Genomic DNA, 25,871 nt, shown 5'->3' with positions numbered 1-25,871 from the left:
AGGCAGACACTTAACTGACTTGAGCCACCCAGGCACCCCCAAGACATACTCTTCTAGCAACTTTTAAGTATACGATAGTAACTATATTCACCATGCTGTACATTAGATATCTAGAACTTACTCATCTTACAACTGGAAGTTTGTACCCTTTGACCAACAACTTCCCATTTCCCCTACTCCCAAATGAACACCCCTCGCTGGCCTGGCAACCGCCAATGTACCACCAATGTACAAGTGTCTGTTTCTGTGAGTTTGACTTATTTATTTATTTTAAAGTAAGCTTCCTGCCCAACGTGGGACTTGAACTCACTTCCCCAAGATCAAGAGTCACATGCTCTACCAACCAAGCCAATCGGGTTCCCTGTTGTGACTTTTTTTTTAAAAAATATTTATTTATTTATTTTAGAGAGAGAGGGCGCACATATGCATGTGAGTGTGGCAGGGGAGGGCACAGGAAGAGAGAGTCTTTAGCAGACTCCGAACCGAGCATGTGCTGACACAAAACTCGATCTCATGAGCCTGAGATCAGGACCTAAGCAGAAACTAGGAGCCAGATACTTAACCAACCGTGCCACCCAGGCACCCCCCAAGTTGACTTTTTAAGATTCCACATGTAAATAAGATCACACAGTATTTGTCTTGGTCTGACTTCAGTTAGCATAATGCTCTCAGGTTTATAAATGTTATCCCAAATGCTCTGCTGATTTAAGATGGGCACTCCCTGGGTCTCAGTGATAAGTCTCTAAAATGCAGGGTTTTTTTTTTTTTAACTAATTTCTACACCCACTGTGGGGCTTGAACTCACAACTCTCAGATAAACAGTCAAAAGCTCTACCAACTAAGCCAGCCAAGTGCCCCAATTCAAGGATTTTATAGGCTTATTAAGCCTATAACTGGACCCCAAGTTAAAAATTTCCAACCTAGATATCTTATAAATCTCTTTGAGGTCCGTAATTCTAGAATTCACCAGCTTTATTACTAATGATCAGTGCCACAGAAAGGCAAACTGCTCCTTCTGGTTCTATTACGGAGTAACAGAAGTGAAAATGAAGGATAAACAGACAACACAAAAAGGATATGTCCTCCTCTCCCTTGGGTCTAAATCCTCTCAGTGGCTCCCAGCCAGTCAAGGAGGACTGCAGCCAATTTTTAAAATAACTACATGGATAGTGCATATGGTTAATCTGTTAACTCTTTTAGAACCCAGGGAAATGGAAATGGTCACAATATACCATTCCCCTTGGCTATTGCATAGGGATTAAGATTAAGTTTACATCAATACTTTCTATAGGCATTTACTACATGATAAATTTTCCAAATAATGGGATGCCTGGGTGGCTCAGTGGGTTAAAGCCTCTGCCTTCGGCTCAGGTCATGATCTCAGGGTCCTGGGATCGAGCCCCGAATCGGGCTCTCTGCTCAGCAGGGAGCCTGCTTCTCCCTCTCTCTCTGCCTGCCTCTCTGCCTACTTGTGATCTCTGTCTGTCAAATAAATAAATAAAATCTTTAAAAAAATAAAAAATAAATTTTCCAAATAAGATTGCTCTCTGCAGGGAAACAGAATCTACGCTGGGAATCCAATTTTACCTCCAATAGGAATAACAGTTAAAATCTGTATTCATGAAAGGAAGATTTTTAAGGGTCCTCGTTAACAGTTGTAGTTCAGCTCTGCTCCAGAAAGTCTGAATTTGGGCGCCTGGGTGGCTCAATGGGTTAAAGCCTCTGCTTTCAGCTCAGGTCATGATCCTGGGGTCCTGGGATCGAGCCTTGCATCAGGTTCTCTGCTCGGTAGGGAGACTGCTTCCCTCTCTCTCTCTGCCTGCCTCTCTGCCTACTTGTGATCTCTGTCAAATAAATAAATAAAATCTTAAAAAAAAAAAAAAAGTCTGAACTTGCACAGGTGGATATTAAGCTACACAAATTAAGTTGAGCCTTTTGTATCTATTAATAAAGCTGTCTTGTTGGTTCGGGCTTGACCATTCCAGGGCTGGCTTCACAGGCCAGTAGCTTCTCTCCCATTTCTTAGTATGTTTAAACAGTTGGATCCTTAAGTACATGACCTTTGATTCTTTGTAGTAACAGAGACCAGAAAACTACCAAAAACACCAGTTCTGTCTCCCCCGCTGACTACTTACCACAACTTTATTGAAGTCTTGGATTGCAAAATACAGAGCAATGGCAGTGAGTGCATCAGTGATCTGTCAAGAGAAAGAGAAATAAGAGTGTAGGAAGGATGGAATGCTGCCAGGGCCTAGAGCTTTGGGATAGTGGTGGACTGTTCAGTAAAGAACTCTTACAGTCAGGCAGAACCTCAACTCTCACTTTGACTACCCAAAGGTAAAGCCCTACAGGGAGATTTGACTGGAAATCCCTGAGGACTGGCACCCACCAAGGTTTATGTTAGCCTGGTAGGCCACATCTGTTCTTTAATTACAAGTTACTTAAGTTTTCTGTAAAACAGGAATAACACCCAATGCTTTGTAGGCCTGATGTCAAGTGCCTAGCATGAATTAAATCCTCAGGAAACAGGAGCCATTATAATGATTAAGGAAGGCTTCAGTGGGCCTCCTACTTGACCCAGATTTTCGACCTGACACAGGCAAGTGTTTCAAATTACTTTCTCTCAAAACAGCCCTGTCATCTCAAGTTTGAAGGTTACTGCTCCTGAGAGTCTCATCAGGCCTATGTCCACTGCATGGAATCTCTTGGTAGAATGCTTAGGAAATTCAGGATGCCCTCTACACTGGCACCACAATTAAAACCAATCACAGAATCTTGGCGCTACACCGTTTGAGACTACACAGTCCAGAAACCAAGTATAAGGAATTGGAATCGGTCAAATGTCAGAGACTACTTACTCCCTATATTTCCATAATGCTATTACAGTATTATGGATTACACAGTATTATCCCCAGTATGGAATTCAAATTAAGGATAGGGTTTTGCTTTTAAACTCTCAGAAACTCCTAAGCTCCTATAAGATATTTTTTTTTCTTAAAAACAAGATAAAAGACTCTAAAGGTATATACGTATTGACTTTATGTGGAAGGTTACTTACCATAAATACCAATTCAGCATAGTCAATCAGGAAATGAAAGAGGTATATTATTAATGGAGTCTGTAGGAGAAAAACAAGCAAACAAACAGATTAACTTAAATCTTACTGTTACAGTTTCCAGTGTAGGGAATGGGGAAGAAGCTAATTATCTCAGCAAAAATCTCTTTCTTTTCTGAATTACTGTTCTATGCTAGTTAGCCGGTATATTTGGGGGAGAATAATTTAGTGTTACTGGATCATTTTTTGCCATGGGGCCTATCTGAGCTGAGTAAAGAGAACAAAATATGCCATGGGCTGAATATCTGTTGAGGAACACATTAAAGGTATGAGGTAAACTTTAGTTCTAAGCCATACAGAATAGCCAAGGGGAACACCACAGAGGACTAAGATTGCTGAAATCATAAAGTAAATAGGGAAATGTTTTCCCGCCTTTTGTCCTCTGAGATGTTTTATATCATTAGTGTTATTGCCTCCTCAAATATTTGGGAAAATGTGCTCACTGTGAAGTCATCGTGGCATGGGTTTTCTTTAAGAGACGATAAGAGACGATTTTAATTATAGATTAAATTTCCTTTTTTTTTTTTTTAAGATTTTTATTTATTTATTTGACAGAGAGAGACAGAGAGAGCACAAGCAGGGGGAGTGGCAGGCAGAGGGAGAAGGAGAAGCAGGCTCCCCACAGAGCAGGGGGAGCCCGATGTGGGACACAAATCCAGGAGCCCAGGATCATGACCTGAGCCAAAGGCAGTTGCTCAACCAACTGAGCCACCCAGGTGCCCCTATAGATTAAATTTCTTTCACAGTTTCTTGCCCTAAAGTGTTCTTTTTCTGATGTCAGTAGAGCTACATCAGCTTCTTTGTGTTAATGTTTGCTCAATATAACTTGTCCTATATTTTTAGGTTTTACTTATTTCTGCATCCTCATATGTAAGATGTGTTTCTTAAAAGCAGCATATAATTACTTATCTTTTTTTTAATGTATTTATTCATTCTAGAGACAGAGTGTACACACAAGCAGGGGGAGGGGCAGAAAGAGAGGAAGGGGATTTCAAGCAGGCTCCTACCCCCTGCTGAGCACAGAGCCCGATATGGGGCTCCATCCCACCACCCTGAGATCAGACCTAAGCAGCAATCCAGAGTTGGCTGCTTAACCGACTGAGCCACCCAGATGCCCCACTTTTTTTTTTTAATTTTTTTTTTTTTAAGTCTTTATTTGACAGAGAGAGAGAGGGGACAAGCAGAGGGAGCAGGGAAGGGAGAAGCAGGATCCCTGCTCAGCAGAGAGCCCAATGTGGGGCTCAATCCCAGGGCCCTGGGATGAGGACCTGAGCCGAAGGCAGATGCTTAACCAACTGACCCACCCAGGCAACCCTACTTTTCTTTAACCTAATCTGACAACTGTTATCTTTTAGTTGACTTTATAGTTTTTTTACATTTAATGTAATTAATGATGTATTTGTGTTCAAGTTTACCAACTTACTATTCTATTTTCAATTTGTCCCATTTTTCTCTTTCTTGCTTGCTTCCTCATTATTTTTTATTATTCTATTTTCTCCTCTACTAGCTTGTTGGTTAGACACTTAGGTACTATTCTTTCAGTGATTATGGAAATTATGGAATAGGTCTTTGACTTTAATTAGCATATAATATAAATTACATCTTTTACTACTTTCTAGATTAATAAGGCCCTTTGAATACTTTTATTCTATATAGCTACTCCCAGCCTTTTCTGTTATTTGTGCTACAGCTTTAATTCTACATGCATTTTAAACCCATAAGGCATTATTATTATTTTATAGTTAATATTTATTTAATTTACTTACATATCTACTTTTTTCACAATTACTTATTCTTCCTATATTCCACGATGCTGTTGAGAACCATAATCCTGCCTTTTTATAATTTTTTAAATGCTGGCAACAAATTCTATCAATTTTAATTTGCTTGGAAATGTCTTTATCTTTATCTCTGAGAGATAATATCCCCTTTGGCTGTTTGTAATCTGTAATCTGTCTTTGATTTTGAGCAGTTTTATTGAAATGTATGTTTTTCTTTGAATTTATCCTGCTTGGGTTTATAGAGCTTCTTGAATTGATATATTTCATAAATTTTGAAAAAAAAATTTCAGTAACTAATCTCTTCAAATATTGTTTCTGCCTCATTCTGTCTCTTCTCCCATTCTGGAACTCCTTTTATTTTATTTTATTTCATTTCATTTTAAAGATTTTACTTATTTATTTGAGAGAGAGAATGAGAGGGAGAGCATGAGTCGGGGGGAGGGTTGGAGGGAGAAGCAGACTCCCTGCTGAGCAGGCAGCCTGATGCATGACTGGACCCTGGGACTCCAGGATCATGACTGGAGCTGAAGGCAGTTGCTCAACCAACTGAGCCACCCAGGCGCCCTGGAAATTCATTTATATTGTATGTTAAATCTTTTTACTATATCTCATAGACCTCTTCTTTTTTTTCCTGTTTTCTATCCTTTTGTCTCCAAACTTTAGTCTAGGAATTCTCTACATATCTATCTTCTAGATCATAAATCCTCTCTTTAGCTTTGTGTAATTTGCTGTTAAATTTGCCTATTGCATTTTTAATTTGCTGTTATGTTTTCTAGTTCTAGAATTTCCATTTGATTCATTATTATATATTCCAGTTCCTTGGAGACATTTTTTTTCAAAGATTTTTATTTTTATTTATTTGACAGAGAGAGAGAGAGATCAAAAGTAGGCAGAGAGGCAGGCAGAGAGAAAGGGGGAAGCAGGTTCCCCATTGAGCAGAGAGCCCAATAAGGGCCTCGATCCCACAACCCTGAGATCATGACCCAAGCTGAAGGCAGAGGCTCAAACCACCGAGCCACCCAGGCGCCTTCTCTGGAGAAATTCTTGACCTTGTTACTTATTTTGTTATGCATATTAATCACTGACCACTGTTATCTTAGAGTCCAAGTTTGATAACTCCAATATCTGAATCACCTGTGAATCTTTAGTGCCTATTTTTTCCTGTCTTCTATTATGCTTGGTAACTTTTGAATGAATGGTGGACATTGTAAAGGGAAATTTGTAGAGGTTCTGCATGAGGTATTTTCCTCCAGAAAGGAATTTTTTTTCTTTTTCTTTCAGAAAGGATTTCTTTAAACTTCTGGCAAGCAATTAGAATAGAATTACATCACCTTAATCTAACTAGAGTTTAGCTAATTAAGCTGAATTTAGTTTTTTGTAAGACTGGTCTATATGTGGTCTACCCTTCCTTCAGTGTAGTCCTTCAGAGGACCCAACCAGAAGCTAAAACCTTTACCAGGACCCTGCCACCTTGGTTGGCCATGCACTTGAATTTGTATTTCTCTAGCACTATGAGACTGCCAATAGCTCTGCTTAGCTCCTTAGCCTCTTAACAGCCCACTTCTATTCTCTTTCTCTGCTCTCAGCAGAGAAATTAATACATTGATAAAATTGATAAATGCATTAAGGAGAAAGCAGCTTAGCTGGTCAGACTCACATTGCACCTTCCTCTCTGGGACCTCAATCCCTCAATCCTGGCTATCTTGATACTTTCCAACACCATCAAACAGATGTTTTTTCCTATTCATCCTTCTTTCCTAGCTGTCCTGGCAGGAGGGTTGGTCTGTTACTATAAGCCAGTTCACCAATCCACCAGAACCAGAAATATAGTGCATGACTTGGTTTTAGTGAACCCTTGCTGGTGACTCAGAAGCACCTTTTCCCAACTCCCAACCACATGCAAAAATGTGTTCTATAATATTGCAAAGGTCACTAACAGGCTTTTTAGGGACAGCAAGCTGGTATGGTAGAAAGAACAAGGCTTTGGGTTCAAACTCGGGTTTCAAACCAGTTCCACCTGTGTACCTTTTCTCTCTAAACCTTAGTGTTCTCAGCTATAAAATAATAGTGACCTATTGGGGTGCCTGGGTGGCTCAGTTGGTTAAGCATCTGCTTTCAACTCAGGTTGTGATCCCAGGGTCCTGGGAAGAGCCTGCTTCTCCCTCTCCCTCTCTCACTTCCCCTGCTCTTTGTCTCTCTCACTCTGTCAAATAAATAAATAAAATCTTAAAAAAAAAAAAAAAAGAATAGTGATCTATTTCACAAGGTTCTTGGGAGGAGTAAATGGTAATGAGCACAAAGTGCTTAGCACAGTGCCTAACATACATACAGTAATCCTAATATGTTAGCTACCTGAGACCAACTTTTTACCACCTGTTTTCAAAACAGGGCATCAACTTTGCCTTTCAAAGTTCTAAAAGAATTAAACCTTTTACAACTATCTACTAATGGATTCTTTTTTGCTTTTATCTTTGTCAGTAAGAAGTAGTAACTTAATACTTATATTACCAATGGCCTGCTTTCAAAGTGTTTTGATGCTTCAGATAGTTTAGAATGGTACTAAGTAGGTCTCAGAAATGACAGAACGCAATAGTTCTCAAAAAGCCTATCAGCAAATGGGCTGGTTTCCATAATAAGCTAACATGTACACAGTAGTTAAATTGTGTATCATAATATTATAGATAATATACAGTGAATATAATTTGTCTTCATGTTATGTTTCCATGTGGGTGACCGTTCCCAGTCAGGATAGGGCAAATATGAATGAACTCACAATTTTACGATTAGTACTTGGCTAACCAAAGAAAACAGAAACGTCTGCTGAAGGTAGTCATAAAATCTAAAGTGGTTGCCTAATTCTCTTTTTCTCTCCTGTGCAGATTTTTCTTCTCCACCTTTACATTTCCCTAAGAACTAGATAATAGGGGCGCCTGGGTGGCTCAGTGAGTTAAAGCCTCTGCCTTCAGCTCAGGTCATGATCCCAGGGTCCTGGGATCAGGCCCCGCATGGGGCTCTCTGCTCGGCAGGGAGCCTGTTTCCCTTCCTCTCTCTCTGCCTGCCTCTCTCCTTACTTGTGATCTCTATCTGTCAAATAAATAAATTAAAAAAAAAAAGAACTAGATAATAAATCTGCTGAAGATTTATAAAGAAAAAATGCAAAGCAACGATGAACTTCCTCTTCCAAAGTGTTGGACTTGGCTTGACATAATTTTATTTCTTTTTTTTTTTTTTTTTTTTAAGATTTTATTTATTTATTTGACAGACAGAGATCACAAGTAGGCAGAGAGGCAGACAGAGAAAGAGAGGGAAGCAGGCTCCCCGCTGAGCAGAGAGCCCGACATGGGGCTCGATCCCAGAACCCTGGGATCATGACCTGAGCTGAAGGCAGAGGCTTTAACCCACTGAGCCACCCAGGCGCCCCCATAATTTTATTTCTTTAAGTTTAATTACTTAAAGAAATTGTGTGGAAATATAGATTGCTCTGGATTTATGAACATTGAGCTTAAAAGCGAATTAACCCATATGCAAGAAAGGAGCAAGGGATTCTGACTGTGAGGTCACCTCCACTGTGTTCGGGGGAAGCAACTGCTCAGTCCTAAAGCGGTTGTCTTAACACAGGTATAGAGACTTACCATGGCTTCTTGTAGCTGGAAAATACTACCTCCTGCCGTTATCTCTCTTTACTTACACTGAGACTTACACACACACACACACACACACACACACACACACACACTGGTGAGGAGGAAGAATGTATTCTAGACTCCCTCATTGCAGCTAAGAATCCATTTTCTCACAGAAACATTTTAAATAATAGGTTAAAGGGCTAGATATGGCTCTTCCATTCATTCGTTTGACATATTCCTTCTGAAGGGACTATTTCACATCTTCCCCTGTCCTTAACCTCCAAATTTCCTTCCTGCTTCTCACTTTCATCTGAAAACCTCATTTCTTATTTCACTGAGAAAAGAAGCAATTAAATGAGAATCACCTTATTTTCCCACTACCCAGGTAACCAACTTCCTGTATCTGTACCTACATTCTCTATCACCTATTAACAATGGATGGACTTCCTTTCTTCTTACCTAAAGTCAAATTCTCCCCTTGTGAACCGTAACCCATTTATTCTTGCCCCCTCAAAGACACTGCTCATTCAATTATCCTCTTTCTTACATCATCAACTTCTCTATCCACAGGATTATTCCCATCAGCAACCAAGTATGCAGAGTCTCTTTTTTTTTTTTTTGCTATTTTATTATTTTATTTTATTAAGTCTTAAGAGTTTTTACATGTTACTTCTTTTTTTAAAAAGTTTTATTTAAATTCAATTTAGCTAATATATAGTGTATTATTAGTTTCAGGGGCAGAATTTAGTGATTCATGAGTTGCATATAACATACAGTGCTCATAACATCATGTGCCCTCCTTGATGCCCATCACCCAGTTACCCCATCTCCCCTCCAGCAGTATTTATGTATGTATGTATGTATGTATGTATGTATTTTAAGTAGGCTCCACACCCACCATGGACCCCAACACAGGGCTTGAATCCATGACCCTGAGATAAAGAGTCAGATACTTAACCAACCAAGCAACCTAGGCACCCCTGCTTTGTTTTTTAGATTCCACATATAAGTGAAATCATATGGTAACGGTCTTTCTCTGACTTATTTCACTTAGCACAGTGCTCTCTAGGTCCATCCATGTTGTTGTTTCAAATGCCAAGATCTCATTTTTTATGGCTGAATAATATTCCACTGTGTGTATGAGTGGGTGGGTGTGGGTGTGGGTGTGCACACATCCATTCATCTATCACTGGATACTTGGGTTGCTTCCATATCGTGGCTATTATAAACAATGCTGTGTTATATATAGGCAGATTCTCATATTTAAAACGTCTTTATGGGGGCAACTGGGTGGCTCAGTGGGTTAAGGCTCTGCCTTCAGCTCAGGTCATGATCTCGGGGTCCTGGGATCGAGCCCTGCATCGGGCTCTCTGCTCGGCAGGGAGCCTGCTTCCCCCCTCTCCTCTGCCTGCCTCTCTGCCTACTTGTGCTCTCTCTGTGTCAAATAAATAAATAAAAATCTTAAAAAAATAAAAATAAAAATAAAAATAAAACGTCTTTACAGGGCGCCCAGGTGACTCAGTCAGTTGGGCATCTGTCTGCCTTCAGCTCGAGTCATGATCCCCAGTCCTGGGATCAAGCCCCACATTGGGCTCCTTACTCAGTAGAGGGTCTCCTTCTCCCTCTCATTCTGCCCCCTTTCCCCCCGCTCCTATGTGCTCTCGCTCTCTCTCAAATAAATATCTTTTAAAAAAATAAGAAAAAAATAGGCCACCTGGGTAGCTCCGCTGGTTAAACAATGGCCTTCGGCTCAGGTCATGATCCCGGCATCCCAGGATCGAGTCCTGCATCGGGCTCCCTGCTCATCAGGGAGTCTGCTTCTCCCTCTGACCCTCTCCCATCTCATGCTCTCTCTCTCTCTCCTAAATAAATAAAATCTTTTTAAAAATAAGAAAAAATAGTATGTCTTTACTATACAACTGCCTTTAGCTACTATACCATTTCTCGGCCCTTCTTTAGAAGCAGACTTCTCATAAAGGTTGTCTATTCTCTGACTTTTCAAGATAGACAAAGTCCAAGATTAAGCCACAGGGTCTTTTATAACCTAACCTAGGAAGTGACATACCATCATTTCTGCCATATTTTACTGGTCACACAGGCCAACTCTGGTACAATGTGAGAGAGGACTACATCAAGTGTGAACACCTGGAAGTAAATATTTTGGGGGGCCATCCTGGAGGCTGGCTATCACACCAGGTGATCACATCAAGCCCATTTTCAAGTATCATCTATAGGCTGACAGATCCCAATTTTATATCTCCAGCCTGAAACTCTCTTCTTGAGTTACACATTTGTATAGCCAGTTACCTTAACATTGTCATTTGGATGTCTTTAAACTTAATATGGTGAAATCTGAACTCTTATTTCCAGCCCCACTAAAACCCACTCCTCCCTCAGTAACTCATTTCACAAAATAATACCACCATTCACTCAGTTGCTCAGGATTAAAAACCTGCTATCCTTGAATCATATCTTGGAATCCTCTCTCGCCTTCATACCTCATATCAAATCTATTAATAAGTCTACTCCTAAAAGTATTACTAGAATCTAATTACTTTTTTAAAGAATCTAATCATTTTTCACCATCTTTGTTGTTACCACACTAGTTCCAAGCCAACATCATCTTGCTTAGACTAGTGCATAAGCATCTTCCTTAATCATTTTCCCTTCTTCACCTCTTGCCCCCACAGTCAATTCCCCTCGCAGTATTCACAGCAGTATTTATTAAATGTAAAATAAGTATAATCACTTCTCTCTTGGCTTAAAAGTCTCCATTTTCTCAGCTTAGTAAAAACAAAATCCATTGGGGCGCCTGGGTGGCTCAGTGGGTTAAAGCCTCTGCCTTCAGCTCAGGTCATGGTCCCAGGGTCCTGGGTTCGAGCCCCGCGTCAGGCTCTCTGCTCGGCGGGGAGCCTGCTTCCTCCCTTCTCTCTCTCTGCCTGCCTCTCTGCCTACTTGTGATCTGTCTGTCAAATAAATAAATAAAATCTTAAAAAAACACACACACACAAAAAAAATAAAAACAAAATCCATTTGCTACTGTGGGCCACCAGAGCTGGTGAAGGATCTCAAAATGGCTGAGCAAAAACCTGCTCTAATAGGCACTTAGGGGCATCTCGGCTGGTTCAGTCGGTAGAGCATGCGACTCTTGATCTTGGGGTTGTGAGTTCAAGCCCCACACTGGATGCAGAGGTTACTTAAAATCTTTAAAAATTATCAATTTTTATATTTATAAATTACAAATATATTATAAATAAATAAAAATTATAAGTAAATTATAAATATATTTTATTTAAGTTATAAATTTTATTAATATAATTATATATTATAAACAAATCAATAAAAATAAAAGGCATTTACTCAGTAGTCCTTTGGGAGATGATACCCCAAGACCAAAAGGCCACTGTTAACTCCCTAAAGTCCTGGAAAGAGGCCCTTACCACCAAGCTAGCTACTCTACCTAAGAATCTACCTGCTATTGACTGGACTTACACAAGGCCAATGTGGTAAAGGCCGGCTTGGCAAATGACTTTGAGAAGTTTAATGCCCTGCAGTTTCCTGTGCCAGGATGCTGAAGAAAAAAGAAGACGTGAAAAGTCGTGCTCAGTTTTTGTCTCTCATCAGGTCTGAGGAATATAAGAGAGCTGGAGAAGATGGAGGACATAATTCCATTTGATCAAATGACCACTGAGGACTTGAATGCAGTCTTCCTAGAAACCAAATTAAATAATAAGTATCCCAAATGGCCTCACCAGCCAATTGAGATTTTATAAACTTGAGTCTGGGAGGAAGCTGTTGCCCTCATATTATAAATTCTAGACATTAAAAATAATTATACTAAAAATAGATAAATGATAGATAAACAGATAGACAGATAATCTGAACTCTTAACCATGTCTATAAAAAGTGCTATATAATCTGACTCCTAACTTCTCACACCTTGTCTTTAATATTTTCCTCTTTGCTCATTCTGCCTTAGCAAGACTAAGGAAGAATTTATCCAACTCACAAATGCCAACCACACTCCCAAATCAGCACCATCTTATCTGGTCTGCTAGCTTCATTTAGATCACTTATTCAGATTTTACTTCCTTGGAGTGCCTTCCTTGAACACACTACCTAAAATACTGACACACACATGACCATAACTCTTTATCCCTTTACCCAGATTTATTTTTCTACATGTACTTACTTATCATTTAACTGAAATCCCACTTTTCCTTAACTTTAGCTTTATGGAAGTATAATTAGTATAAAATAAACTTCACATATTTAAAGTACATAATTTGATAAGTTTTGACCTATGTATATACCCATGAAACTATCAACCAAGATACTGAATATATCCCCATTCCCAAATGTTTATCAATTTTACTGTTCATCCCAAAGAACCAGCTGTGTTTCAGTGTTCTTCACTATTGTTTTTCTGTTTTCTGTTTAATTTGTTTCCACTCAGATGTTATTTCTTTTATTCTGTTTACTTTGAGGTAAGTTTATCTTCTTCTTCTAGTTTCTTAAGGTAGAAACAGGGGTCATTGATTTGAGAGCTTTTTTCTTTTCTAATATAGGCATTTAGCACTATGCATTTCCCCCAAGTACTGCTTAGTGACATCCCACATATTTTGATATTTTCATTTTCATTCAATACAATATACTGCCTAATTTTCCTTCTGATTTCTTCTTTGATCCATGAGTCATTAAGGAACATGTTACCTAGTTTCCAAATATTTGGGGATTTTCCAAACATCTTTTTGGTATCAATTTTTTATTTAATTCCATTGTGGTCAGAGAATATACTTCGTATGACTTCAATCCTTTTAAATATATTGGGCCTTGTTGTCTGACCCAGAATATGGTCTATCTTGCAGATGTTCCACATACACTTGAAAAGATTATGTATTTTGTTGCTGTTGGATAGAATGTTTTATAAATGTCAATGAGATCAAGTTGGTTGACAACCTATTCACGGCTTCTACATTCTTGTTGATTTTCTGTCTGCTTGTCACATCAGTCCTTGAGAGAGGGATACTGAAATCTCTGTGGATTTGTCTATTTCTCCTTATAGTCTGTCAGTCTTCATGTACTCCGAAACTCTGTTATTAGGTGCAGAAACATTAGGACTGTTATGTTCTCTTGATGAATCAACCCCTTTATCACTATGAAATCACCGTCTTTACCTCTGGTAATATTCTTTGCTCTGAGATCTGCTTCCTTTTTACTAACTTACTGTTTGTCACTCTCAGAAATAAGTACCATGAGGCCAAGGACTGTGTCCTGTTTTATATCCCAAGCACCTAGCAGGGTAGCTGGCATTTGGTATGTACTTAACAAATCTTTATTAAAAGAGAGAAGGAAGGAAGGGATTGGAATACATATGTAGATATACAGCTAGGCACTAAGAATACTTAATGAAAAGGTACCAGTACTTGTTCTGAGGAACATATAATATGTAAAACAAGTACAGAAGAAATTTCAAGAGTACTATATGAGTCATTAAAAGGATAAGCACAAGATGCTTTGGAAGATGTTCAGGAAGAACATCTAACTGGTCTAAGGTGACGAGGAATGGCTTTTAGAAGAAGGTAAAATCTAAGCTAATATCTAAATAGTAAAGCCAACCACAGAAAGAGGGAAAAACAGCCCTGCATAAATAGCCTTCCATAAAGAAACAATAAAATGAGCAAAAACACATAGGTAAGAGAGAATATAGTGTTGTAGCATAATGAAAATATGTGAGAACTTTCTCAGGGGGTTCCTAATCTGTCTAGAAAACATACTGCCCACGGACGGCTGGACAGAGCCCTCATGGCTAGTGTGCTATGCTTTTATATGCCCACACACATCTGTTCCCAGTAACTGGTTTGTGTGCTTATGAAGAGTCTTAAATTGTCCCTGTTTCTGCTAGCCATTCTTATTATTGTGGTTCAACTAGATAGTAATAAAAACTAATGAAATATGAATGCAAAAGCCAGTTGTTATCTCCATGAGAACCAAGCTGAACGCTTTTAAAAAACTAGATAGAAGAACCAAAGAAAGAAAGAAAGAAAAAGAAACAACTGTTCTCGAAGTAGGTATGAGGGAGACAACTGTAAAATTGAAGGGTTAAGAATTCAAATAGAAGACTTCTACTTCAAAATGCTATAACCAACAGTAATGGGGAGAGGAGAGCAGAAGGAAATGTGGTTCGTGTAAGCAGGGCCCACATGGCTTTGTATGCCCTGTAGGGTGTTTGGGTTTTATCCTGAGTTCAGTGGTGAGCAAAGGTACGAAGCAGGACACTGACAATATCAGATTCCCATTTCAGAAAGATGAGTCTGGCTGCAGAATAAAGAGTAAAGGAGCAAGACCGAATGGAGAAAGAGTTGTCAGGAAGAAGTTGCAGGAACCCAAGCAAGGGACGACGGTGACCTAAGAAGGATTTCACTATTTTAAGAATCAATGTTATGGATTAAATAGGCTTTGGTGGGCTTTCTAAGAAACCAGCATTGCTGACATAGTTTTCATGGGAAAGCATGTTCTAAAGAACCAATTACATGACCATTAGCATACAACTTATTTGTGGGCTGGGAACTGTTTACAATTTATTTGCCAATAAAAATGGTAACTTCTACAGAAGTCTCATCTGCTTCCCCAAATTACCATCTTAATCTGGATCATTTCCACTGCTATTGTGAAATCTCCTTCTTATGCAGAGGACATCTAAAAAAGGTCTGTTTCTAAATATGATTTTCAAAAATAGATCTGTTCAAGTGTTTGTACAAAACAGAGGTTAGGCTTTGGTATTTAAGACTACAAACTACTCTTAGTACTCAGAAAAGAAAACAAGAACACTTACTTCATGAAATACTGCTCCAGAATACGGAGACACTCCCAAGTCCAACAGTGAGAGGCCTTCAACCACTGAAAAGTAAGACATCCAAGTTCACTCTTACTTCAGAGACATATGCAGATGGCCAGAGACCAAAGTGTTAGATACTCCCAGAAACAAGAAAGGCCTCACAGTTTGTCCAACCCCCTTTACCTCATCCCCAGCAAGTGGCTTTAAATCTTGATTTGAACACTTCAGATGATGCAGAACTTTCTTCCATACAGAGCATCCCTTTCCATGGTGGGGCAACTCTCAGGAAGAAGTTTTCTGTTAAACTGTGAGCTTTCTCTGATTTCCTTGTGATTTCCACCCACTCTAAAACGTGTTCTATTTTTGTATCTCTTGCCCCATTCCCCAAAATATGACAACAAATTAGAAGCTAGTGAGAAATGCTGTCCCTAGTGTGGGGAAGTGGGCGGTCACTCTCAAGTGCTACTTGAGTGGCACAGGTATTAACTTTTCTACAGGGCAATATGTACTTTTTAAGTACGTGTCTTTTGACATGGAAATGATTGTTTGTACAGCAATTTAGCCTAGGGAAATAACCGTATGTTCATTACAATGCTCAAAGTACTATAATAATCCCAATGTCCATTAATATTCCCAATGTCCATTAATATTCACCTAAATGACTTATGATATGTATATATGTGTACGTGTAGATACATAGATAGAAATATGTTAGTTAAAAATCGTACTGTCATATAAATAAATAAATAAATAAATAAGTGGAAGAGAAAAGAAAGCTCTTCCTCATAGAGATCTGTTAAGTATCAAATGTTGAAGGAAAGATGGAAATAGAAAATCACCACTTGGCAGACCCCACAGTAATAGTGGTGAAAGACAAGATTGTCAAGGGATACTAAGATCAGAGAGTAAAAATATGATTAGAAACTGTATTTGCAAGGGGAAAAATAATTTTACGTGGACAAACTTGGCCTTCACTACCTTAATCGTGTGACCAAAGTTGGTATCACCAGCAATATGTTGAACAGTTCACACTATTAACATCAAGTAGCTCCTGAAATGATTCACTGAGATGGGGATAAAAACACTTCTGTGGTCCTTATGCCAAAAATGTAGTATCCTTGCCAAAAAAGCATAACTTCAATCTAATCATAAGAAAACACTAGGCAAACCCAAATCGAGACAAAACAACCGGCTAATGCTCTTTAAAAATATCAAGGGGCGCCTGGGTGGCTCAGTCGGTTGAGAGCCTGACTCTTGATTTTGGCTCAGGTCAGGATCTCAGGGTCCTGGGATGGAGCTCCAGGCCAGCTCTGTGCTCAGCAGTGAGTCTATTTGAGATTCTCTGTCCCTCCCTCCCTCCCTCCCTTCCTCCTCCTCCTCCTTTTTCTCCTCCTCCTCCTCCTCCTCTTCCTTCTCCTCCTCCTCCTCCTCCTCCTCCTCCTCCTCCTCCTCCTCCTCCTCGGCCTGTGTGTGTGTGTGTGTGTGTGTGTGTTCTAGAAAGAAAGAACTGAAAGATCAGAACAAAAGAAAGAAAGAGAGAAAGGCGGAGGGGGGGAGGGAGGAAGGAAGGAAGGAAGGAAAAGGAAAGGAAGGAAATATAAAGTCTGAGGAAGTGTCCCAGATTGGAAGAGACTAAGGATACATAAAAACTGAATGCAGTGTGGGATTATGGACTGAATCTTGGACCATAAAAAGGACATTAGTGGTCCAACTGATAAAATTCTAATAATAGATTAGTTATTAGTATTTCATGAATGTTAATCTTCTGGTTTAGGTCAGTGTACTATGGTTATACAGGATGTTAACATTAGAAGAAGCTAAGGGAAGGGTAAATAGGAATTCTCTGTACTATTTTTGCAACTTTTTGAAAATCTAAAACTATCTCAAAATTAAGAGTTAAAATTAAAAAGTATCTTACAGATACTCATTTATGTAAAGAAAGATGTCCATGAAATACTCTTAAATGAAAAGCAGGACATAACATAGCATGTCAATATGACTGAATTTTATTTTAAATATTTATAAGCATTAACCCATTTAATTGAGAGAAAATATGTATTCAGTGAGAAATGCCTCCACATAAACATAAATTCAGATATTAAATAAAATAAATAAAAATTTAAAAATGTAAGTGGCTCAGTCGGTTAAGTGTCTATCTTTGGATCAGGTCGAGTCCCACAACTGTCTCCTTGCTCAGTGGGGAGCCTGCTTCTCCCTTTCCCTCTGCCTGCCACTCCTCCTGCTTGTGCTCTTTCTCTCTGACAAATAAATAAAATCTTAAAAAAAAAAAATACAGCGATCATCTCTGCTGATAAGATTACAGAAGATGTTTGGTTTACCTTTTCTTCATTTTCTGAATCACTAGCAACGTGCATTATTTCATAATTATTAGAAAGAAATAGGAAAATTAATTTTAAAAGAAACTGAGTGAAGGATAAGAAAAAATATAAAATAGACACACAAAAACCTGCAAAATGTATGAGCTTATATACGCCTAAAATATCTCAGAAGTATGCATAAGAAACTGATGTAATAAGAAACTGGTCCTTCCAGGGAACACAACTGGATGGTTCTAAGTAAGTGGTATGGAAAGGTGCCTTTTAATCATATAGCCTTTTGCACCTTTGATTTTTGAAACCTGTGATTGAATTAGCTATTCAATGATAGGTAAAATCAAAGTTACAAAGACTGTTCCAAAAAAACTATGTATTTATAGTGAGTGGGCCTTAATTATGGCTTTAAACTTTATGGACCCACCCTAGAAGGAAACTTAATCAGTTACACAGTTCATATGGGCTGTAAAATAAAACAAACTCCATTGCTCAAGACAGCTATAACTGGTCCTTATACTAGGACCAAAAAGAAACTTTCCCCAAGGAGCCACATAAAGAGGTTGCTGTGTAACACAACTATTAAACCCTTCACTAACAGCTTTACTGGAGACCCAAGGACATGATTCATCAGGCCACTTCACAGGGTAAATCCCCACTTAACCCAAAGGCATCCCACCACAGAGCAGTAAAAGCAACTCAACAGGGGACCAGCAAGATGCTGTCCAGGGACATCACTCTCCACTGGTTTAATCGAGAGGGAATAGATTCTTCAGTATGTAGCTAGAAGAACAGATTGTATACTTTTCAAGCAATTGTCTAAAATGTAACTTCTCTCAGATATGCTTTTGCTGGATATTGTACACCTGCAAATTTGTTAATGTGTTCTCTGGCAAGTACTTGGAATGCAGCTCTGCTATCTTGATGAATAAATATGATCTCATATTACTTAATTGATCTGAGGGAAGAGTCAACTTCATGTAAAAACATTTTTTAAGAAACCTCCTGCCATTTACTACCACCATCTATAACATTAAATTAAACATTAAAGGAAGAGAACAAACTCAAAATATTTTTGCCTGAATACATTGATCTTTATGATAAACTTTTCATTATGTCCTTATTTTGGTGCACATGATTGAAAACTTTGCCATGGTCCATGGTACATTGGGAACATCTGAGTTATAGAGTAATAAAACCCTCTAGAATATAAAAGTGAATGTACTCATGTATAAAAGAACAACCAGAGCCCCCCAATTCTAACATATATAACAATGTCCCGATAATATTTTATTGGGAAAATTTTAAAATAGGTTTCATAAAATGTCTGTTTGGGGAAAAAAACGTAATAAACAACAACAACAACACAAAGAACCCATAACTTTAAGCTATTCTTCTTAAAGTACCTGTAAAATAACACCTGTGAAAAGTGCAGCGAAATTGAATAAACTTTCTGCTTCATGGGATTCTTATTCAACAACTAATATTTCAGAATAGTTGACCACAAAAACTAATTATTGCCAACTATTCTAAAATATAAGGTGTTTCTTTTTAATGAAGTGTCTCAACTTTTTAAGATTTTATTTTAAGTAATCTCTACACCCAACATGGGGCTTGAACTTACAACCCCAAGATCAAGAGTTCTCATGTTCTACTACTGACTGAGCCAGCCAGGCACCCCAATAAAGTGTCTCAACTCTTAACTGATAAATCCCATGAAGCAAAAAGTCTTAGTTACCTTGATATACTCTTCCTATGGGTGATCATAAAAGCATATCATCTAGCATAAGACAAACGTCTTTGAGCTTCCCATAATGTCAAGAAGGACATGCATTCAGCTTGTTCAAAAGAAGTGGTATCCTTATATTTCTAGTCCAAAAGGTCCAAGATACAGTGTCATTCCCATAGTAATGAACACACCTAGCATCCAGCTCTTGCTTTCTAAGTAACATTCTCCCACAAAAGAAACCAGGGCTTCTCGGAGAAGTCGTTGATTCCACTTCTTCCATTCCATTCCATTCCATTCCATTCCATTCCATTCCATTCCATTCTATTCCATTCCATTCCATTCTATTCCATTCCATTCCATTCTATTCCATTCCATTCCATTCCATTCCATTCCATTCCATTCTAGGACTAAACAATGGAAAATAAAAGCTAAGCCTAAAGAAAGCATCTTGTGGTTGCAGAAAGTGTCCCAATAGCCAAAGATGGAACAATTTGAGCATTAAAATAAAGATAATATAGATTATAATCCAGAAAATAAAATAAATACCTATGAATCCATACAGATATAAACTAAATGACTGAATAAATATGGAAGAAGGGACAACTCTTTCTTGCAGAAGAATTTCAATTCATAAATGAAGAAGCAATGAGGGAAATAGAACAGTCACCATTAGAATACCACAGTGATGACTGTGCAGGCAGATCAACCCATAAGTGCAAAAAGTAGAAGGCAAAAACTTAAGGAGAAACAAGATATTTACAGAGCCCCTACATACAGCCCCCAAATATTTACAGATTAAAAAGGGAGAGTAACTTTACAATGGAGAAATCAGGCAGATACTATCATAACCAAGGGATTAAGGATAACATCACCAGTAATAAGACCTTGCAATATGATGCACCCCCGATCCAATACATTGAGAGGATCACATCACTTCAATGGGATTCTTCTCCAAAATCTGTGATCTCAATCTAACTAAGAGAAAACATTAGATAAACCCAAGTTGGGGGACATTCTACAAAATACCTGACCAGTATGTTTCAGAAGTGTCAAGGTCATAAAAGATAAGGAGAAGCTGAGGAACTCTCACCGATGGGAGAAGAACGAGGAAACACAACACTAAAGACAATATGGCATCCTGAATCAGATGCTGGAACAAAAAAGAACAGTAGGAAAAATGGAAAACTCTGAACAACTACAGCTTGTTCAGTGGTATCAGAACAATGTTATTCTCTTAGTCTTAAACACTGTACCATGATTATGCAGGATGTAAACATTATAGGAAGCTGGTTTATGGATCTTTCTGTACTATCTTTGCAAATGTTTTCTAATTCTAAAATTATTTCAAGTAACAGGCTAAAAAAAAAAAAAAAAGTAGCAGTATCCAGTCTCTGGATCCAGCTGCCAACTTGCAGGAAATACAGAGGATGCAAGAACATGATAAACTGTACCATGAATATACAATCAGTCAAACACAAACTATAGGGAACTACAGGTCAAACAGTCTGGGTTTTTTAACAGGTAAGAAAAGGATGGCATGGATGGGGATCTTAATGGTTAAGGGAGACTTAAAACACATATATAAAAATTTTTGTTTCGGGGCAAGACTAAGCTGTAGTACCTAGGGACACTCATTTGAGCAATAAAATGAAAAGAATGTAAAGATGTCATGACTATAATATAAAAGTCAGGATAACAGTTACTTAATGAAGGGGGGACTGTGACTGGGATGGGGCATATAGAAGGCTTTTGGAGTAAGTAGGAAAGTTCTGATTCTTGATTTGAATGATGGGTACAAAAGTGTTTGCCTTCTAATAATTCACTCTGTAACACACTATTGTGTGTGGTTTACTAATTCTCCATTTCAACAATAGAGGTTTGATTTTTTTTTTTTTTAAGTAGTGCTATCAGAAGTGTTCTTCCTGACCCTGACCCTGACCCTCATGGCTACATTGGAGGTAGGTTTCTAAATAAGAGTTAATAGCTTGGGATCTACCCTGAACTCACAAGGGTAAGCCTATACTGATTCCTAATCACTAGGTCAAGGTTGAGGAAAGACCAAAATATGATTAAAAAAAAAAAAGTTCCAAAAGTATTTCCAACAGATTACTATACAAGATGGTATAGAGTAAACTCTGGTAAAACAGTGATGTCTAATGACTGCCAGTTATTCAAGTTATTCACATTAAACACTATGTGACTTAATCTCTCTGTCCTTCCATTTTCCCATCTATAAAATAGGGTATTCACAAGTAGGGCCATTTACAGCTTAGGGCCATTGTGGTGATTAAAATAGTTCTTAAACATATCTAAAATGCTTAGATCAGGGCGCCTGGGTGGCTCAGTGGGTTAAGCCTCTGCCTTCAGCTCAGGTCATAATCTCAGGGTCCTGGGATCGAGCCCCACATCGAGCTCTCTGCTCAGCAGCTTCCCCCTCTCCCTCTGCCTGCCTCTCTGCCTACTTGTGATCTCTCTCTGTGTCAAATAAATAAATAAAATCTTTAAAAAAAAAAAATCAGTCCATGAGGGGCACCTGGGTGGCCCAGTCAGTTAAGCATCCCATTCTTGATTTTGGGTCAGGTCATAATCTCAGGGTCATGAGATCAAGCCGCAAGCTCAACTCTACACTAGGTGTGGAGCCTGCTTAAGATCCTCTCTCTCCTTTCCCTCTGCCCCACCCCCCCCTCCACTAATGCACGCACTCTATTTCTCTTAGGAAAAAAAAAATCAGTCTGCCAACCAAAATCTACTTGGATCCACAGCCCTTCACCCAAACAACTGGGCACTCAAAAAACTCATGTGAAATGAATGAATGTCATATGAAACCAGAAGGGCTCCTACATCAATATTGTTTAAATGTCTGCCTTTTAGGGTTAAATTCAATCACTTGCTTTTTAAAATATCCCATCTTAAAGTATACTCTGAAGACAAGTGATGCTTACAGATGTTGTACCATCCCTCTACCCACTATTCCTGTTTAAAACAGTACAAACAATTATCCTGACCCAATCAGATTCAGATGGGTGTCTACCAAATCTCTCTCTAGCTCTGACACTGGCCCCAAGCTCCAGACCTAAACTTTTGAATATCATACTACACCTCATACACACATCAAACACTTACTGCTGTCCTTTCTGACTCACCTATTTCAGTCAATATCACGACTGTTCTATTATTTAAATTCAAATTCCTAGAATTAACTATTTTGGCTTTCAATATCGTGCTAAGAGCTTCAACATGGATTATCTCATTTAACGGGGTACATATTATAACTTCCTGTTTTACAGATGAGAAAACTGATGTTGGGGATCACACCAATATAAGTGGCAAAGGAAAAAAAGATTTAAACCCTTTTAAAGATCCCAGACCTGGGGAACCCGGGTGACTCAGTAGTTAGGTGTCCAACTCTTGATCTTAGCTCAGGTTTTGGTCTTAGGGTGGTGAGTTCAAACTCTGTGTTGGACTCCACACTGGACATGGAGCCTACTTTAAAAAAAAAAAAAAAAAGAAAGAAAGAAAGAAAAAAAGATTGCAGACCCTGTGCTCTTAATCATCATACTACATCGTCTCATTTTTAGATCCTTCACCCTGTCCATCCTATATGCAACCAGAGCTCATCTTTTCTTTTCTTCAGTATTTGTTCAACAGTAATGATGCAATTATTCTACGCCAGGCACAAATGATTCAGGAATGAATAAAATAGTTCTGGCCCTCAAGGAACTCACAGTACAGTGGAGAAACCATATATAAACAAATAACTACGATAAAAAGTGAGAAGTGTTCTCAATAGAGGTATGTATAAAGTGCTAAGAGAACAGAGGAAGGAGGGCCTAATATTGCCCTGGGGCTTCTGGTATCTAGAAGAAAGCAGGAACCAAGTGGCTTCAACACAAACAATTTAGTTTGTTCAACAAATTATTATATGCACATATTATATTCAAGGATTATCAAATCTAAGCTCTCACCATCACACAGAAGAATGACTACTACCTTTATTACCATTTGTCAACTGGAAAACCTGGGCATATTACTTAACTTCTCTAAATTTCAGTTTCCTCATCTGTAAAATGGGGGAAATAACACCATCTAACACAGAGAATAACTGGAGGATAAAAGAGGCTTACCACAGTCTTTAATATTAGTATTCTTAGAAACCTAAGTTTGAATTATTCATAAAACAACCATTCATTATCGCATTCCCCCATTCAAAAATGCCTATGGGATAAAACTCTAGCATTTAAAGTTCAAGGATATGGGTGCTTGGGTGACTCAGTCGATTAAGCGTCTGCCTTCGGCTCAGGTCATGATCCTGCAGTCCTGGAAGGCCTGCGGTTGGGCTCCCTGCTCAGAGGGGAGTCTACTTCTCCCTCTCTCTCTGCTCTTTCCCCTGCCCATGCTCTCTCTCACTCACTCTCAAATAAATAAATAAAATCTTAAAAAAAAAAATTAAAAATGGGCGCCTGGGTGGTTCATTCGTTAAGTGCCTGCCTTCGGGTCATCATGATTCCGGGATCCTGGAATGGAGCCCTGCACCTGGCTCCCTGATCAGAGGGGAGACTGCTTCTCCCTTTCCCTGTGCCTGCTTGTAAGCGCTTTCTCTCTGTCAAATAAATAAATCTTTAAAAAGAATTTGGTGGGGGGGGGGGCGCGCCTGGGTGACTCAATGGGTTAACCCTCTGCCTTCAGCTCAGGTCATGATCTCGGGGTCCTGGGATCCAGCCCAGCATCTGGCTCTGTGTTCAGCACGGAGCCTGCTTCCCTTCCTCTCTCTCTGCCAGCCTCTCTGCCTACTTGTGATCTCTGTCTGTCAAATAAATAAATAAATAAATAATCTTTTTTAAAAAAATTTTTTTAAACTACAAAGTTCAAGGACGCAAACAGTATTTCTGGGGTGCTGTCACTTCTATAATGTTATGTTTCTCGATCTGGATGCTGACTACATGAGTATAAACAGTTTGTAAAAATTCATTGAGCCCTATACTTACATTGTACGTATATTGTACTTCAGTAAAAAAGTGTTTTAAAAAATCTTTAAATTCTGTCCCTAACCCGTACCCCATTACTACCCCATTTTGTACATTTCACACTCTTCAACATTTTCTTGATCCTGTTTACCTTCTGCTACCTGGAACTCTCCTTTCTCTAATCTCCCTTTCCAAATTCTACATTCAACAGTTAGCTCAGAGCCCACATCCTCAGGAAACTGGAAAAGGAGAGGGGCATTTTCTTCACAGCTGAAACTCCAGGTAAGGAACTGGATGTACAAAGGAATAACATTTTTCAAAAAGGATTATAACTGTCTCCCCCACTAGTCTGTGGATCCTTCAGCACAAACTCTATCTCTTTGGAGGCGCTGGTAGAAAATTGCGCCTGAGGAAGAACTTAAGAAACAGTAAGAAATGCTGCACTGCAAGTTCCAAACTGAGAACAGGAGTCTAAGCACACTCACACACTCTACTCGCTTAGGCAAGATTGTTCCCCTCACTTGGGGACCCCCTTCACACACCATACCATATCCCCGGGAGCACCACATGCGATCCTTCACCAAATCCCAAACCCCTCCGCAAATCCCACTCCATTCACCATTCCCTTTTCTTTTAAACCTAGCCTTCCTCAGACCACGCCCCTCTGCTCAGGACCCGTGGGGGACACACCCCCTCAACTCCCCAAAGCTCAGGTGTGCCTGCCCCTACGGCCCAAAGCTCGCCCCAAAGTCCCACGACCCCTCCCTCTGGCAGCCCCGCCCTCAGGCCCCGCCCTCCCGCCCTCTCCGACGTAGCCAGAGCCGGTCAGTTCCCTTAGAATCTTGAGCTTGAGGCCACTGCCCCCGCCTCCCATTCACTGAGTCTAGGAGAGCACAGGCGGAGCCTGGCCACCTACTCTAGCCAGTGGCCTCACCTCTCTTCCAAGAGCTCAGTGGGGACACCACCTCCACCCGTTCGGAAATGAACTCGGCCAGACTGGAGCGGAACAAGGCCGCCCGCACGGTCACGGCCACCACCAGCACCAGAGCCAAGGGAGCCGCCATGATTGCTGGGGCGGGCGCGCAGGCGGGAGGGAAACGCGAGGCGGAAAAGTCTCGCGACCTGTGCGCCACCCTCTGTAGTTCCGCGGTCAAGCGCGCCTTGCGGCCGCCGCTGGAACGCCCAGACTGGGGACTACCGCTCCCAGGAAGCCTTGCGGCGAGATGGGGCGGGACGACGTAGAGCGGGGCGTCTCAAGCTCCCTGCATAGGGTTGGGCAACGTCTCCTAAGATCGCAGGTGTATTGTAAAAGCACGGGGAGCGACGGGAAGTAGACCAGAGAAGGCGTTATCTTCCTGAGATAAGGAGCAAGTTTTGGAGAGTTGTTAATTTCACTCTTGTGGAAATGCTTTTTTTTTTTTTTTTTAAGTAAATGTGCTGCGGAAGCGAGCAGTTGTGTAAATGCTTTTAATGTTCGGATGTTTCCCT

The 25,871-nt window shown here is 39.6% G+C and overlaps 1 protein-coding gene across 2 annotated transcripts in view; it reads right to left on the bottom strand.

The window, feature by feature from the left end:
• Nucleotides 1-25,557, bottom strand: part of PIGU (phosphatidylinositol glycan anchor biosynthesis class U) — a 90,459-nt gene extending 64,902 nt beyond the window's left edge. For both annotated transcript variants that reach the window (XM_080814123.1, XM_080814124.1), the window contains exons 1-4: nt 25,318-25,557; nt 15,358-15,422; nt 3,059-3,118; nt 2,136-2,198 (exon numbers count right to left, since the gene is read on the bottom strand). In XM_080814123.1, coding sequence (XP_080670249.1) covers nt 2,136-2,198; nt 3,059-3,118; nt 15,358-15,422; nt 25,318-25,447 — 318 coding nt within the window. In that variant the 5' untranslated portion in view covers nt 25,448-25,557. The remainder of the gene's footprint in view (nt 1-2,135; nt 2,199-3,058; nt 3,119-15,357; nt 15,423-25,317) is intronic.
• Nucleotides 25,558-25,871: the final 314 nt, after the last annotated feature.

The sequence above is a fragment of the Martes martes genome, assembly GCF_963455335.1.
Source record: "Martes martes genome assembly, chromosome: 9".
Lineage (NCBI taxonomy): Eukaryota > Metazoa > Chordata > Mammalia > Carnivora > Mustelidae > Martes > Martes martes.
Note: the sequence above shows the minus strand (reverse complement) of the source record. Positions and strands in the feature narration are given on the sequence as shown.